We start from the raw sequence: 17,314 nt of genomic DNA, 5'->3' as shown, positions 1-17,314 counted from the left end.
ATGTTTCTCTCCATTTTCATTTCGTTTCTTATTTGTTCGTTTCTAACTCTCTCCAGTTTCGATCTACCGCAGCTTCGTCTCAGATAATCCATTTCTGTCGTCATAAGTTTGTTTTTATTAGCTTTGGTGACGTCCCATACTTCCGAACCGTAAAGTGTAATACTTTGAACTATACTACCGTAAATGTGTTTTTTGGTTTCTCGTCGAATTGTTTTTTGCCAGAGAAGAGAGTTTAAGGCACGGGTCGCTGCTCTGCCCTTGTTTATTCTTTCCCTGATTTCATCTGCGCTATTTCCCTTCTTGTTGAAAATGACCCCCAAATATTTGCAGGATTGCACGCCTTTGATTTTGTCGTCTTCCAAGACTAGGTCACATATTTCATCTGTTCCCACTGAGAGATATTCACATTTTGTCATATTCATGTTTAGACCTGCCACCTCATATTCTTCTTGCAGTTTTCTTACCATATAGCTAAGATCGTAGCTGTCTTCGGCAATTACTACCTGGTCATCCGCAAAGAAAAGTGTATATAGCTTGTTTTCTTCCACCGTTATTCCCATGTTTCTACATTTTTTTACCCATTTCACTAAGGATCTGTCCAAATAGATTTTAAATAAGGTGGGTGACAGACAGCAGCCTTGTCGTAGTCCTTTTGTTGTTTCGAATCCTAACATCGCAAAAAAAAAACAAGGCCACTATTAAAAGGACACTACACAGTATCTTCATTATTAATGAATGTATAGCGACATACGAGATATCATAGGGCACTATGAATAAAAATAGATTGACCATAAGATAAATTTTTATTTATTGACTTACAGAAGGCCTCAGGCTGAGTACAAAATAAACAAATGATCGAATTCTAACATGCGACATAGCAAATCAAAGGGGGAGGATATAACGAATATATTTAGATAGAACAAACAAAGAGACTATCAAAAGAGCACACTACACATCGTCTTCGCTATTATTGAACATATAGCGACATAGGACATAGCACAGGACACAATGGATGATAATAGACATATTTGCTTTATACATAAAGCATAAGGTAAATTCGCTTTATTGGCCTGAAAAGGGCCTTTGACTGGTTACAAAATAAACAACTAGCCTAATACTAGCATATGACACATCAAATCAAACGACGTGAGACATATAGTACATATAATGCATATAGCGTGTCATCAATATATATATATATATATATATATATATATATATATATATATATATATATATATATATATATATATACATAGGGCATAATAAAAAAGCCATGATGTCAAGTCAGAAGTGCACCAGATCATACTTTATATTTACTTGGATTATATGCAAAAAGTTTATTACTTTACAAATTTAATGACTGACTGTAGATGCCAATTGATTGGATCCCGAGTCACATGCGACGGGCAGATTTACTAGTACAAATATAAATAAAAAACTACAATAAAATGATGACAAAATACATAAAACGTGGCAAACGGTACAAGTTATGTCACTGTTTAAAAAAGGCGAATATTAGTAATGGGATTTATATATAAAAATAATCACAGTGAACGATGAATTCATAATTTCAAGAGATACTATAGTAAAAGAGATACTATAATAATAAAATCTGAAGATTACCTGCAGTTACAGTTTCGTCATCAGGAGATATTTCTAAATTATTTTTCTTGTAGTAAGAGTTTACTAAAGCATAACGTACTACGTGTAACAACTTTTGCGCTCTGAAAATTTTTTCTTCAAGTTCTTCTAACTGTTTTTCCCTAGCTGATAATTCCTCATCAAATATATCATTGAGGGTCTTGGTAAGTATTTCCTCTGTCAGTTGCGTTTCTGAAAAAAGCAAAAGAAATAAATCATACATAAGTGTTCTCTTTGCTTTAATTTTCTAATAATGGGAAAATATTTTAGGAATCTAGTACAGAACTATTATGCATTCCCAGTCTCACATAAATTGTACCAGCCTCTCTTACGTCAAAAAAGCAAAAGAAATAAATCATACATAAGTGTTATCTTTGCTTTACTTTTCTAATAATGGGAATATATTTTAGGAACCTAGTACAGAACTATTATGCATTCCCAGTCTCACATAAATTGTACCAGCCTCTTTTACGTCGGTCATAATACTAGTTGTTACATCATCGTACATATTTCACAATTTTAACATAATCACTTTCCATAATTTTTAACAATTACTTAATAATAGTGAAAATGTGTTTATTTTTTCCTATACTTTTCCATTAGCTGCATTATTCCCTATTGAGGAAGGACTTATCAGTGAAATTCATTATCTTTCACCATAGGTATTTCGGACCATGTAGTTCTTCAGACACAAGCTCAATTGGACAATACTGGAGCAGTCAATGAAAAAATAGTCAACGAATTTAGTAAAATATATTATATTAAATTAGATCAGTATTTTAGCGAAGTAATTTGGCCAGATTTAGATGGTTATTTATGTAATGATTTTTAAAATAAATATAAAGAAATTATATATAAAGGAATAGATACATGTTCTTCAAGGTACACTTTTAGGACTAATTCCAGAAGCCCTTGGATCGATAATCGACTGATCGGAATGAGTAAAGAAAAAACATTTTATGGAAATGGGTAAGGAAAACTCAATCTGAGGAAAATATAGGTATTCATCGACAATTTTGCAATATGCTGACAAAAGAGTTAAGATTGAGTTAAGAAGTAACTAGGGAAACAGAGTTAGTTCCAGAGGTCTCAAAGCGTTTTACAAATACGTGAGATCAAAATTCTGTAAGAAAACTGGTATACCGTTATTAGAAAAATCTAATGGTGAAATATATTTAAAAGAAGAGGTTTGTGGATTATTTGCCGAAACATTTTCCAGTGCATTTACAGTTGACACGGATGCTATTTTTTCAGATGTTCCTCCTACTGACAGAATAATGGAAAGTTTATCAACAATTGACATCTCTACTGAATCGGTTAAAGAGGTATTAAGTTCTCTAAAGACTACTGACTCTTCTGGATCGGAAAATATTTCACCATCATTATATCATAATTGTGCAGATAAGATAGTTTAGCATCTTTACTGACCAAATCTTTGCAAACAAATTCGATCACAACTTCATGGAAATCTGGTATAGTAATACCGATATATAAAAGTAGAAATAAACTCCTTTCGACTAATTATCGACCGGTAACAGTTCCAAAAAGACTTAAGAATAATAACTCATCTCTACTTTAACCAAACAGCAAAAGTCAGAGTAGGCAAAGAACTTTCGGAGGAAGTAGAGATAAAAAGAGGCGTAAGGCAAGGTTGCATACACTCCCCCTTATTGTTCAATCTATATTCGGAAGAAATAATTAAAAATCACTCGAAAATGTAACAATTGGAATAAGAGTCAAAGGCAGACCCATCAACAATATCAGATATGCCGATGATACTATACTAATTGCAAAGAATATACAAGATCTACAGACACTTTTAGATAATGTAGTAAATGCTAGTGAGGAAAGCAGACTAATGCTTAATGCTAATAAAACAAAATTTATGACAATTTCCAAAATTTCAATTTCCAAAAAATCAGGAAATTGGAATACCTGGGGCACATCATGAGAGGTGAAAAATACGAACTACTAAGGAATATAATGCAGGAAAAAATCAAAGGCAGAAGAAGCGTAGGAAGACGTAAAATCTCGTGGCTACGCGATCTCCGTGAATGGTTTGGATGCAGTTCAATTGAACTATTCAGGCGCGTAACCAACAAAATTATAATTGCCAGAATGATTTCCAATCTCCAATAGGAGCGGAACTTGAAGAAGAAGAAGCACCTAGCAGTACATGCATTGGTAACGAAGATATGGAATAAAGAAAAAATTCCTAGTCATTTGATGGACAAGGGACAAGCTTGAATGTGAAAATTATCATGCTATAAATCTCTTCTGCTCAACTTATAAAATCTTTACTTCTATCCCCAATAAGTGGTTCCCAGTGGTGAAAATATTGTAGGTGAATATCAAATAGGCTTTCAACAAGGAATGTTGTTTCTAATGAGCATATGAATGAAATAAGTGAAAGCTTTCGAATAGTGTAAGAACTAAAACAGAAGAAATGGGCTGAACCTGGATTTGTTCAACCTGGCTCTTGAATATATCATTATATAAGACAACTGAAATCAGACTGGTCAATTTCCTAACAAAAAAATCAATACAACTTGTCACCACACCTGCTATCATGGAACATGGTATTAATGGCATGCTCATGACATTAATACTATGTTTCAAAGAGGAGAGCCACAAGGATACCAATCACCACTACTGGTCCTTTTAACAGAAGATAATTAAAAACTTTAAATATAAGGTATAATAAAAAGAAAAAATGATAAAGTTATATTCAAATTAAGTTTACTAATTCACTCATTCTTTCTGTAGTATTTTATGAAATATTCATCATCATCATAATAGTGCTACAGCCTTTAAAGAGCCTCAACCTTCTAAAGCTTTCTGTGCCATTCTGCTCTGTCCCTTGCTTGGATTTTCCAGTTGGCAATAGCGAACTTCTCAGCATCCTGCGTTATCCTATCTATCCATCTCAGCTTTGGTCTACCCATCTTCTCATTCCTGACGGTTGTGCTGTTAGAATCTTTTTGATCATGTTCGATTTCGGGCCCGGGCTGTCTGAGCCACTGTAGACGGTTTCACTTGGTTATAGTGGTAGTATCTTTTCCACCAAACTTATGCTTGTAAATATTCTACGCCTCCATATTCATTTCTCACAGACTGCTCTTGTGTAGTACTGTCCTTTCAAATATCGATAGAGGGTTCTATAGACTTAAATGAGTTTGAGACAGATGTTTGTTAGCTAAGTACTTTGAGAGACCATGATAGGCCTGCTTCATGAACTATTATTACAAAATAATAAAAGGCAAAATGACAGTGATTGGTGTATAATTATTGTAACATATGTAAGATCAGTAAATTTTCTATTTTCAGGCAATTTTTAGAAGTTTCCATAGAATATATATGTTTATTTATGTTTCAAAAACATAGAAAATCCCAATATAAAAAAACATAATTGTGAAAATCTATTTTACGGTACATTTTCAGAAAAAGAAAAATGTATAATATGCTACTGAGATATTAAAAAAAATATGATACCAAACTTTTGAAAGATTTAACCATTAGTAGTCATTCCTAACTATTAAAGAAACTAGGAAGGAAGTGAAGAACCATCAGAACAAACTTAGAGAGAAAACACTTATCAAAACAACAAAATGACTTATTATTTTTAGTAATAGCAAAGAATATAGACGCTTAAGCGTCTATATTCTTTGGTAATAGAAACATATTTTAAAAAAAGTAAATAAATAAGTAAGTATATGGCAATAAGGTATATAAATTTTATAGAAACATTTTAACTATATTTAAAAAGTAAGTAATAGACTAATAAAGATAGATTAACAATAAATAATTTAACAAAAACTAGGAAAAGTAGAGGAAATCTAGAATTATTAATGAATGAATTTGATAGGATATGAAGGGATAGAAACATTGAGAAAAATATATGAAGTGAATTATATGCAAAATAAAAATTTAAATGCATGGATAAAACACATGGATGGTTTTTTTTTTAAATAATAAATTTACTAGCAAGAAAATAAAATAAACATAAAATAATAAAAACATTTTATTACGGCTGTATACATATAGTATTTTATTAGAATGACAATAGATTCAAAGGAGGCTGTTAAATTTCAAAAAGATCTTTTAAAAATAATTTGAAACAAAAAAGCTTAAGTTGCCAATAAACGTTAAGTTTACTGTAATTAAGTATTGACACCCGGATTAAAAATTAAAACAAATGACAAATTTCGAGTAAATTGCAAAGAATAAATCCGATTTCTTACATGAAAATACTAATAATTTTACCAAAACATTGTCCTAAATACAATCATGTATACAAATATTGAATAATTCCGACTTTATGGCAACAAATACACAAAAAATTAGACGTAGCTTAAAGTTAAAAATTAAATTTTACAATGCACATACCTTCTTTATTTTTCTCTTCTTTAGTTCGCAAAGCTTTGCTATTGGCTGCATAGTCGGGATCTATCTCCATTTTTTCTTTCTTATATTCAATTTTTAAAAATTAAAAAACCTTAATACACATTTTACCTAACCTCAAAAATAAAAATCAATGATGTATGTCTGATAAGTTGGTTTTTGTTTGTTCGTTTAAATCATCCATCCCATATAGTCAACCAGTTGGTTTACCAATATGATGTGTTGTACTTAGCTGCGCACTATTTAGCAGGTCGTGTATTTATTAACAGTTCTTAAGTCGAGTTTAAAATACAAAGTAATTTTGTAATGAGTAACTTTCACTATATAAAATAATACTGTTATGTAAAGTAAAACAAAAGTATCCCTTCTTGAATTGAAATACCCATTATATACCGATTTTGTCTTCTACCTGCTTTGATTACCGTAAATTTTGTTAATTTTCAGATTTCAATTGTCAAACGGCATTATAAATTCTACCTGTAAAAAGTCGTTAGACCATTTGGAAAAATTCCAGAACACAAATTGAAATATTGATAGAAAATTTATTCCTAATTAACAGAAAATCTTACAATTGTATAATAATTATGAGTAGGTATGTACCTACTTTGTCTGTGCCTTACCCTTAATAATTACTAATATTTTAATAACGTACCTACCTACATAATGACGAATGCCTAACCAGGTTTTAATTTAAATTGTGTAAGAAAAAACATGATTGGAATAAGGTTTTGTATCATTGAATGAACACTGAATAAAAAACTATTTGAAATATATCGTTTAAGATCCTTACATACATAGTGACAAATACCGATATGGATAGCAGCTTGAAAAACCATTCAATATTTTACAGAGGACTATCAGACATTTGCTGCAACTAAACGTCAGTATCGGTATGACTCAGTATGCAAGAAACTCATCAAAAGTCTGATTTATTATAAGAGAAATCGAATCTGGAAATATACCTTTATAAATGATCTGTGATTTAGACCTGAATTATACATACAGTATAAAACACTGTCGATACGTCACCACTTCACTAAAATTATGTAGAACGCCTTCTCTTCGACTTTTAATCGAGTCTATTGCCGATTCTATAACCGAAATAAACTACTTAATGAATTCTTCTATTGTTTATCTGAATTATCGAATATCTTTAATTGTCCACCTTTTATCGACTTTGTCTTTGAAATGTTATTTTTAAGGCCTCTCCGATAACTTGCTTCATTGACTAAATTCAGTAAAATGTCTGGAGATCTTTTAAATTTTCTGCAATAACGGCTGTATCATCAGCGTATTTGATATTGTTGATTACTTCTCCGCCTAGGCTTACTCCCTCTTATCTGTCATCTAAAACCTCTTTAAAGATTTCTTAAGACTATATATTAAAAAGGCTGGCTGACAAAACACAACCCTGTCGTAGGTACTTCACGTGTGATGGGTAGTTTTTCAGTACGACTGTCTCCAATTGGACAATTGGGATAGAGGCTACTTGATTGTAATATAAGTATTTTAGTAGTCTTATATCATAGAGGTCACGACCTTCTGCCAGCAGCCAATCGACAAGTGCATCGTGTTGAATACGGTCCAATGCCTTCTCGAAGTCGATGAAACAAATATAAATGTTCTTTCGGAACTCACAACTTTTTGTAAGAAAACTTTTTCGTGTTCTTTCAAAGCCTCGTTAGTCCTTGGGGGGTTACTTTAAAACACCTTCGACTTTAGATACCCCAAAGAAGGTTGTCGCAGAAGGACAGCTCCGGACTACGAGGTGGCCAGGGAATATCACCGTTTTTACTCATCAGACGACCGGGGAACGATCTTCTTATCAAATCCATTGCCACTCGTGGTATGTGACATGTTGCACCATCCCGTTGACAGGTCGTGTGTTCATCTCTGTAATTCTTGATTGCCGGAAGAAGAAAATTATTTAACATGTGCACGTAGCGATCAGAGTTGAGTGTTACTGAGTGCCCATCCTTAACAAAGAAATTGTACACCATAAGGTTCTTCTTCTTCTTCTTAGCCTTCTGTCGTCCATGTTTGTACATAGGCCTCTCCCAACTCCTTCCATCGGTCTCTATCCTGAGCAACATATTTCCAATTTCTTCCGGCTATTCTTTTAATATCATCAACCCATCTCATCTGTGGTCTTCCTCTTGGTCGTTTACTTTCGTAAGGTCTCCAATGTTGTATTGTAGTATTCCAACGTTGGTCTTTTTGTCTAACAGTGTGGCCCGCGAAGCTCCATTTAATTTTGGCAATTTTTGTTGCTATGTCCTCGACTTTTTTTTGAATCTTACCCAGTCGTTCCTCTTTTTATCTGACAATCGTATACCTAACATTGCTCTTTCCATTGTTCTTTCTGTTGTGGCTAGTTTATTCATGTTTGCCTTGGTTAGGGTCCAGGTTTGACATCCATATGTCATGATAGGAAGGATGCATTGGTTGAACACTTTGCTCCTCAAGTATTGGGGTATTTTGCGGTTTTTAAGTATACAACTAAGTTTTCCAAATCCTGCCCATGCTATAGAAAATGTCACACTGAGAGTGCAGTACGGGCACAGTATATTGCTTAAAAAGAATTCTTTTTAAGCAATATACTTTGGTACGGGTAAGATACGGCAATGCTTTTCTTATGGAGAATAAACGCGCAGGGTTGTCGGTTTTCTCCAGCTGTTGATTGCTCATTGTCTCACAGGGCCGGCTTGGATAAAATGCATCTGCCGGCAGTACGAGTAAAATATTTTATATCATGTATACGTATACAGTAGAATAAAAAGGCATTGATGAGTTATTGACCACGAAAACTATGAATTTTGCATATAAAACGTCAACATGAGATATACAATTGAATCATATTCATAAGAGTAACATTTGAACACCTCTTTACAAGAACAACATACAATAACTGTAGTTTTAATGTTTTACATAAAATAGAAAAAACCTACATAATTTCTAGGAAAGAATTTGGAAACTTGGAAATGATATTATTTATAGATATTATATATAATATTCAAATTTCCAATTCTTTCATAGAAATTAGATTTTTTCTATTGTATGTAAAATATTAAAAATACAGTTATGTTGTTTCTATAAATAGGTCTTCATTTCTTTTGTAAAACTTCTGCTACAAATTACCATCATTAACATAATCACCTAAATATGGCCATAAACCTGTTTGTCATAATTAGTCATAATTTGTTTGTCATAATTGCCTATTTCACCCCCTACCCATCCTAAGGGGTGAAAGTGCTTTTGGAAAACGAAACTACACTTCAAAATTTAGTCCGAGTTTCAACAGAGAGCATGGAGTCCCATAAGTTTAAATCCGGTGAATTATTTAACGGTTGCGCTAAACTCGTAGTGTTAAATACCACCGACGTAGACCAATTCGCGTATACACGCGAACACATGGGAGAGTAGCGAAAGCGAATCTGACATCTCGGATGTAGAGGACGACTTTAGTATAATTAATTGAATATCTGTGAGTAACCTCGATTATTTTAAACTGTATAACCAATAAAATGCATTTACCAGTCCAATCAGAGTATGGGCTTTTCGGATATTGGGCTGGGTGCACGGAAATCGAGTTCCCGGAGGTTCCACCCTGTATATTTATAGCTATCAAGAAATGTAATTTAAAATATATTTGTTAGTTTAATAAAGTATAAATATAATATAATGTTAAATAACTAACACTATAAACCTTATACCTGCTCATCTGGTCAAGTGTGGGCAAGGAAAACCATTATCCCATATGGAATAACACAAGGTTTCGCTGAAAACTACCAGGTTGCTATGCCAAGGAACTAGGTAAACTTATGTTGTGTGTAAAAAATGCGAGACTGCATTATGTTTTAACAAGGACAAAAACTGCACTTCAGATTTCCACAAAAAAAAATTTCACAGTAGGTGTTAAAATTTCGCAGTGATTCAAGTGCGCAACTTGTTTTTTTAATTACATCGCCGGGATTAAAAAATGTACAAAGCTTTTTCGATATTCCCGTTCCTGATAATTTTTCACATATTTACAAAACAAAAAGTTTTTCTTGGATATTGGGCTGGGTGCACGGAAATCGAGTTACCGGAGGTTCCACCCGGTATATTTATAACTATCAAGAAATGTAATTTAAAATACATTTGTTAGTTTAATAAAGTATACAAGTAGTTTTATAATAAAATTCTCGCTAAAAACTTAAGGTCTTTTTATTCAAATTCATGCCTCTTATTTGGCTACTTGAAGGCAATTATTTTATCAAAATATTATTTTATAATAAATAACAGAGCCCGGCGTAGAGATCTGGGTACGGTTCTGTGACTACCACTTGGACCTGTTTGTATCGCCAAGCACAAGGCGTGAAATCCGGCAATTGTGCATTCCTATATTAGCCGTACTGCACTCTCGGTGTGACATTTTCTATAGTCTTGCTCTTCTAGTAATTTCACCATAAGGTTATCTTTTCTAAATATAGGGTACCTTTTGTGTAATTGCCGCGGATTAATTTCGGACCAATAGCGGAAATTTTGTTTGTTTACATACCCACTTAGATGAAAGTAGGCTTGATCACACATCCAAAGATTATGCAGCAAGTTGTTGTTTTCATTAATACGTTCCAACATATTGTAGCGTTTTACCAATAAAAGAGCGGTTCTAATCCATATAAATATATTTATTTATAAGTTTACAGCACAATGATATCTTATCAACTAAACTCAACTAATATTAGCGCTGTTCATGCATTCTCGCTACATGGAATGCCCAATTGCATTTAAGTTCCTTAAGACGTTAGTCCAAGACTCATTACATTATCCTTCTTCCTCAATGTTTTCATTTGCCTGAGGTACTTATATCTCTAGGATATGATCTCTTTTCTTTGAATCATTATCGAATCTCGACGTCTTTTACTATATTCAAAACCCATGTCATTTAGTAGAATATGAAATGTGGTTTTTGAAAAAGCTGGTAGGTCCTTATCATCATTCACTCACATTATGCTGTCGACGGTTGGTGGTATGTTTTTCAAAAAAAAAAAAATCAAATCATGGACAATTGTCCTTATTCGAGATTTCACTCCCTCATCGTAAGTATTCTCATGAGAATTGGACTTTAAAGAGTTTTTCTTCCTTTTTTGTACTGCTTCATAAATTTGTCAAAAATTTTGAGAACACTCACACCGCACATTTTCGAAACTTTTTCCACAATAATAGTCAAGCTGTCACCATTTTTTTAAGTTCAGATGATAGTTCAATACATTTAACACCACACGTTTTACTTGCACACTAAGAGTCATACCCTGTTTGAAATTTACAACAGATACTGGCAACGGCTTCATGATGTAGGTACTTTCATCCGTTCCTGCGAAAATAAAATAGAACTGAGCTTTCATATATTTTGCCAACAAGTTTTTGGTCTAATGGTCAGTACCCAAATCGACAAAGAAACATGTATGCTTTGCGTGGACATTGGGGATTAAAACTGATTTGCTTCTCCTAATGACTTTTCTAATGATATTTATTTCCCAAAGAATGTGGGTTTACAATGGAAGCTATTGAAAATTGATAAATATAGATAAGCTATCGACAATGAGTTTTTGATATATTTCACTTTTTTTTATAGTATTTTTCTCAATGTTGTTGTTTAATTCGACAATGTAACTCTCTTATTTGTACATCGATGATTCAATCATGATTTAGTTGAAACAATAATGATAGTCTTTTATACAACCGTTGAGAATTGTTGTGTGCGCGTATATTCCATGCGCCGCACGGGGCAAACCGGCAACGTGGTCGGCCGTTCTCCCATAAGGCTCCTTTCACACACTAACGCTCCTTTCACACACTAAGAATTTGAACGTTCGGTGGTTTTGACGTTCGGTAGTTTTCACGCACGTTCAGAATTGATTGTGCTTTCACACAAGGCGTCACTGCTGCCGTACTTCAGTTTCAACCGAGTCGTTTACCTTATAACCATGGACGTATAAATCCATGCTTATAACACTAAATATAATTTCGTAAAATAAAAGGTGTAGTGTAGATATGGAGCGAAATCAAATTATAGCGTTGTGGTTACTCTATCGTCGCAAAAAGAGAAATAAGAGGGACCTAATTCATTGGATCCATCCTATTAACGCAAAAAGATACGATGTTGGGATTTTTGTCACATTATTTGTGGATTTAAGGAAAGATGAATTAAAATTTTTCAATTATTTCCGTATGTCAATTTCATTATTTGACGAACTACATGGTCGACTGAAAGAAGTCATTCAGCGTCAAAATACAAAAATGAGAAACTGTATTCAACCAGTAGAAATGTTGGCTGTTACTTTAAGGTAAATGTTAGATGTTTTAAAATAAGTTGATTGTAATTCGTGGTGTTTCAATGGTTTTAATGTTAAAATGAAACAGTTATATCGAAAATTATTAAAATTATTTAATTATTTATTTATTAAATTATTGGACTTATAAAAGGCACAAAAAAATTACCATAAATGAAAAAAAGAAATGACCATTACGAAAATAAATACATAACTATAATATGCAACATAAACATAAAACATAACTATAATATAAAAATATATGAACGACTAATTATTTGTTTATTTATTTTGAAAAATCAACACTAGATGGAGACGAAGGCGTTGACATCGGTGAGCTTGTTGCTTCAGCTTCAGATCCAAAACACTGTGAACTTGCATGATAATCGTTATCTGAAGCTAAAGAAGTGAGTGAATGTTGCTGAGAGGATACCGAGCAATGAGCGAGTGGTACATGTTGTGAGGGGGTGTTCGTAAGGGGCTGATTCGTTGTAAGGGTGCTAGATGGTACTGGAGGAAATGGAGAAAATTGTTGTAAGTTTCTGTGTTGATTATACGGTTGAGGTATAGTGTTTGTTGGTTGAAAATATTGTTGGGCTTGATGTTGTGAAAAGGAATGGTTGTGAAAGGATGGTTGTGAATAGGAAGAGTAACTGGGATGGGAACGCCAGTAGTTAGTGTCTACATTGGATTGTAGAGGATGGCCAGTGGCCCTTTTTTTGTTGTTTATATTTGATATGGTTTGAAGAACCGCCATCTGGAACTCAAGTATTTCTTCCCCACTAAACTTGCTCAAATGGGGTAGCAAACTTTGAAAAAATGCCATGTTCGGGTCAGGTTTTTCAGGGGCTTTCGGTTCCAACGCCTTTAAAATTTTTAACTCTACTTCATCCACTTGTTTGCGCCGCCTGGTTGCCGTCGGTTTTTTTAAAAATTGAAGTGTCAGCTTCTTTCAATATTTTGTCTTTCGGTTAGTTCAACTTCTTCAATTTCAATACCTCCTTCATTGTCATCGCTAGTAAAACTGTCAGAAGTCTCTCTTTCCATATACAGTTTCTTTAAAAATAGTAATGAATCGTGGTATACATATGTCCGTTGTCTCTTTGCTGAAGAACCGCTTGACTTACCTTCTTTTGTCTTTTTTAACGATTTAGCAAAGGAATCTCTAATGTGACTCCATCGTCGAATTACTTCTTTACCTCAAAAAAAGGTATAAACTTAAACTATGTGTAATATTACAATTAGGAAAGAGCGAACAATTTTTTTCATAATCTAATTGGTCATACATATAGAGAGAAATGATTCGAGGTAGTAAAGGATCAACATTACGAACTACTCTACTTTGTCTATAACTTTTGTTCATTTTTGATTGATAAAATAAATTTCATAAATTAGTTTTGCCATTTTAAAACCAGATGTTATTTCAGGTATTTAGCAAGTGGCTGCACATTCACGGATTGACACTATACATACAGATTGGGTATTTCTACTATCAGCAAGATAATAAAAGAGGTAAGTTAAGCTATTTGGTCAACTATGCATTTAGAATGTATTTCGATACCAACAATAGAAGAAATGTGGGAATCTATTGCGTCGGGTTTTGAAAATACTGCCAATTTCCCTCACTGTATTGGGGCTGTAGACGGGAAGCACTGCCGTATCGTGTGCCCTTTTGAAAGTGGTTCTATGTACTACAATTACAAGGAGTATTATTCAGTGGTTCTGATGGCTGTTGCAGATTCAAAATACCGTTTCACATTTGTGCAAGTTGGAAATTACGGTAAAAACTGTGATTCGTCTATTTTTAAGCAATCCAGTTTATGGGAATCTATTGCAACAGGATCCCAACAATTGCCTGACGAAAACTGTTTAGCAGGTACAGAAAGCCCAATGGTACCATATTTCTTAATTGGCGATGCAGCTTTTGCTTTACATAAACATTTATTGCGCCCGTTTGCAGGTACACATTTAACGGTGAAGAAGAAAGTGTACAACTACCAGTTGTCTCGAGCCAGAAGATATGTTGAATGTGCTTTAGGAATACTTAGTAATAAATGGCGAGTATTCCATCGACAACTGAATGTTCAGCCAGAGTTTGCAACTGATATATTAAAAGCATGTACAGTATTGCATAACTACGTTAGGGACAGAGACATATACTTGGTTGAAGATACCACATCGGACGTGAAGACATTCCTACGACCCTACAACACGAGGAGGTCTCGCAGCTAACAACCTACGACACATTCTGTGCCAGTATTTTATGTCAAGCGTTGGAAGCATTCCTTGGCAAATGGGTAAAATATAATTTATCTAAAACCTACATATTACTACAATTTAGTCAGCCATATTATAGACTATAGCATTTACAGGGTGTTTCGTTTTTGTGTGCAATTTTTAATATTTAGGTTTATATCTAAAAAAAAAATCGGTTGCCTGTAAAGTCGGTTTTACGGGCGAAGATTTTACGTGACAACGTCTTTTTCTCGGTAGAATATTTATTGATATGAATATTATTAAATTGCACAATAGGAACAAGGAATTGAATGAAAATAAGAATTGCACAAATTTTAACTATAGAAATATATTTTGTTTACTAAAACATTGTACATGTAAACTTAAACTTAAATAATTTCTATTTGAGTGATTTTGTTGAGGATAGGACGATGATAGGAGAAATATGAAATGAAAGGAAGTGTTTATGCTGTAATGTGTCTTGCTAAAGTCAAGTCGATGGTTGTTCCTTTTAACGTAGTTGACTTAGAAACGTTTGATACGCAATCAAGATTATACGTACATTTCATGAAATTTAGAAACGAGTTGTCTGACTTTATAAACTCAGTTTCTCAACTTTTGTGTCAATCTAACAATTAATCAGTTGAACATTTGAAAATATATTAATTTCTAAAACTTGTAAATTAAAATAATTCATTTTAAATTAAAAATGATAATAATATCATTAATATTAATTTAATATTTTTTATTTTATTTAATATTTATTTTATATATTATTTTATATTTTTTATATATTATTTTATATATTATATATTATTATTTTATATATTATTTATATTTTATATATTATATTTTTATATATTATTTTATATATTATTTATTTTATATTATATTATTGATCTTATTATTTTCTACAAAATTTATTTGAAAATTTTTTCGATATATCAATAAGTTGCGGAGATATCGATCATTGAAGTTATTGTTTGCTACCAGTATTTTATATATTTATTTTTTTCAGTTATAAAAAATTACTATTGCCAATTGTGTCTACCAAGTATGGTCACATGTATTTGCCTACATATTAAATAATAATAAGTACAGATAATGTTATGTGACGTTCACTTCTGATTATATATATTTTAATATTTTTAATTTTAAAGAATCAATTTGAAAATCAAAACACTTATTCAGATCGAAGGTTCAAATTTTTGCTAAATAAATTTGAAATTAATTAAAATTTGTAAATGTAAATGGTAAAGTTGAAAATTAAAACATTTACTAAAATTGGAATTTGAAATTCTTGCTAAACACAGTTAAATTCTAACTCCGCGCGTGGTGATTGGTCGGTTTAGTTCGTTTGTTTGGTCGCCCTGTTTTGACAGGTTAGAAGTTATAATTTGTTATTTTAAATGTTTGACTAGCAATACGCGCTGTTTCTTCTTAATCGACTGAATTACGATTGATTGCAGAGTGATTTAAACTAATAATTTACTTAACACTATCAACATTTGTCAATAGTATGACATAACCTATAAACTCAGTTTCTCAACTTTTGTGTCAATCTAACAATTAATCAATCAATCATAGTTTACGATAATGAAATATTAGTGTACAATTATTTACCTTTATTGTTGTAGTTGTTGTAAATGACGAATCTAAGCACTCCACATTTTCACTACAGACACAGCTGACGATACTTTTAACGATTTTCAACTTTAGCGATTCAACGCGCCTAATTCTCTAGTGCCGCGCGCAGCGGACCGATCATGTTTGAGTGGGAGAGAGACGCAAGGCATTCGCCGGTCCGGCGGGCCTCCCTCTCGTTCGGCGACTCACTGTAACAGACGTGAGCGGGCGTTACACTTTTTCTTAAATGACTCCGAGCCACAACCTAATTTAAGACGTTGTCACGTCAAAAGGGTTATGAACTGAATAACAAGAATTGTATTTATTTCTTAACATTGAATCTGTAACTATATAAAGAGGAAATGTTTTGTGTATATTCGTTTGACTTTCGAACACTAAGCACAATATTCACACATATTATGGAACACCCTGTATATTCAACGTTAATTGCAACTATGTAAAATAAAATTTATTATAATATAGAATTTTAATTCACAAGGAAACAAAGTTCCTGTATTTGGCTGTATACCATATATTAAAAAATTTTGAATAAAATCCTTTATAAAAAGGTATATAAAAAACCCAGTTGGGCTATGTTGAATTGACAACTGGGTTTTTTTTATATACCTTTTTATAAAGGATTTTATTCAAAATTTTTTAGAATTTTAATTGTTGTTGTTATCAGTAATAAATAATTTTGCTGTACTTACCAAATGCGTTTTTTTCATTATCACCTAGTTCCTCAAATTCGCTGTAAAGTGCACTACACATATCATTCCAAGCATTTCTCGTCAAGTTTCTATCTTTATATATTTCTATTGTTTTGTCCCAAAGAACAGGTCTCGCTTCAACCAATGTTGAACCTACCTACCTACCTTCGTTTCGTGTGACTGAATGACCGTATCATGTAAAATGTTTTCGTAAAAAGTCACGTTTTCGTAAACACGGCACGGCGCGTCGGCGCAGTCTGTAGTGGCAGTGGAGTGGACGGCCTGCGCACTTGACGACTTCACCGAACCGGTGACCGAACGTCTCAACCGCCGTGTAATATGAAAGGTAAACTCGGTTCGCTAATCCCAGTCCGAACTGTCTAG

The 17,314-nt window shown here is 32.9% G+C and overlaps 1 protein-coding gene across 3 annotated transcripts in view; it reads right to left on the bottom strand.

Annotated features, from left to right (window-relative positions):
• LOC140434455 (uncharacterized) overlaps nt 1-17,073 on the bottom strand; it is a 46,159-nt gene extending 29,086 nt beyond the window's left edge. The window contains exons 1-2 of one of the 3 annotated variants that reach the window (XM_072522722.1): nt 16,931-17,073; nt 1,627-1,836 (exon numbers count right to left, since the gene is read on the bottom strand). In XM_072522722.1, the coding sequence (XP_072378823.1) occupies nt 1,627-1,836; nt 16,931-16,991 (271 nt within the window). In that variant the 5' untranslated portion in view covers nt 16,992-17,073. Of the gene's footprint in view, nt 1-1,626; nt 1,837-6,030; nt 6,551-16,930 lie in introns of those variants that run through there. The other 2 variants (XM_072522721.1, XM_072522723.1) reach the window with 2 other exon arrangements.
• Between the last annotated feature and the right edge of the window lie 241 nt (nt 17,074-17,314).

The sequence above is a fragment of the Diabrotica undecimpunctata genome, chromosome 2 (genome assembly GCF_040954645.1).
Source record: "Diabrotica undecimpunctata isolate CICGRU chromosome 2, icDiaUnde3, whole genome shotgun sequence".
Lineage (NCBI taxonomy): Eukaryota > Metazoa > Arthropoda > Insecta > Coleoptera > Chrysomelidae > Diabrotica > Diabrotica undecimpunctata.
The sequence above is the reverse complement of the archived record's forward strand: the minus strand, read 5'-3'. Positions and strand labels throughout refer to the sequence as shown.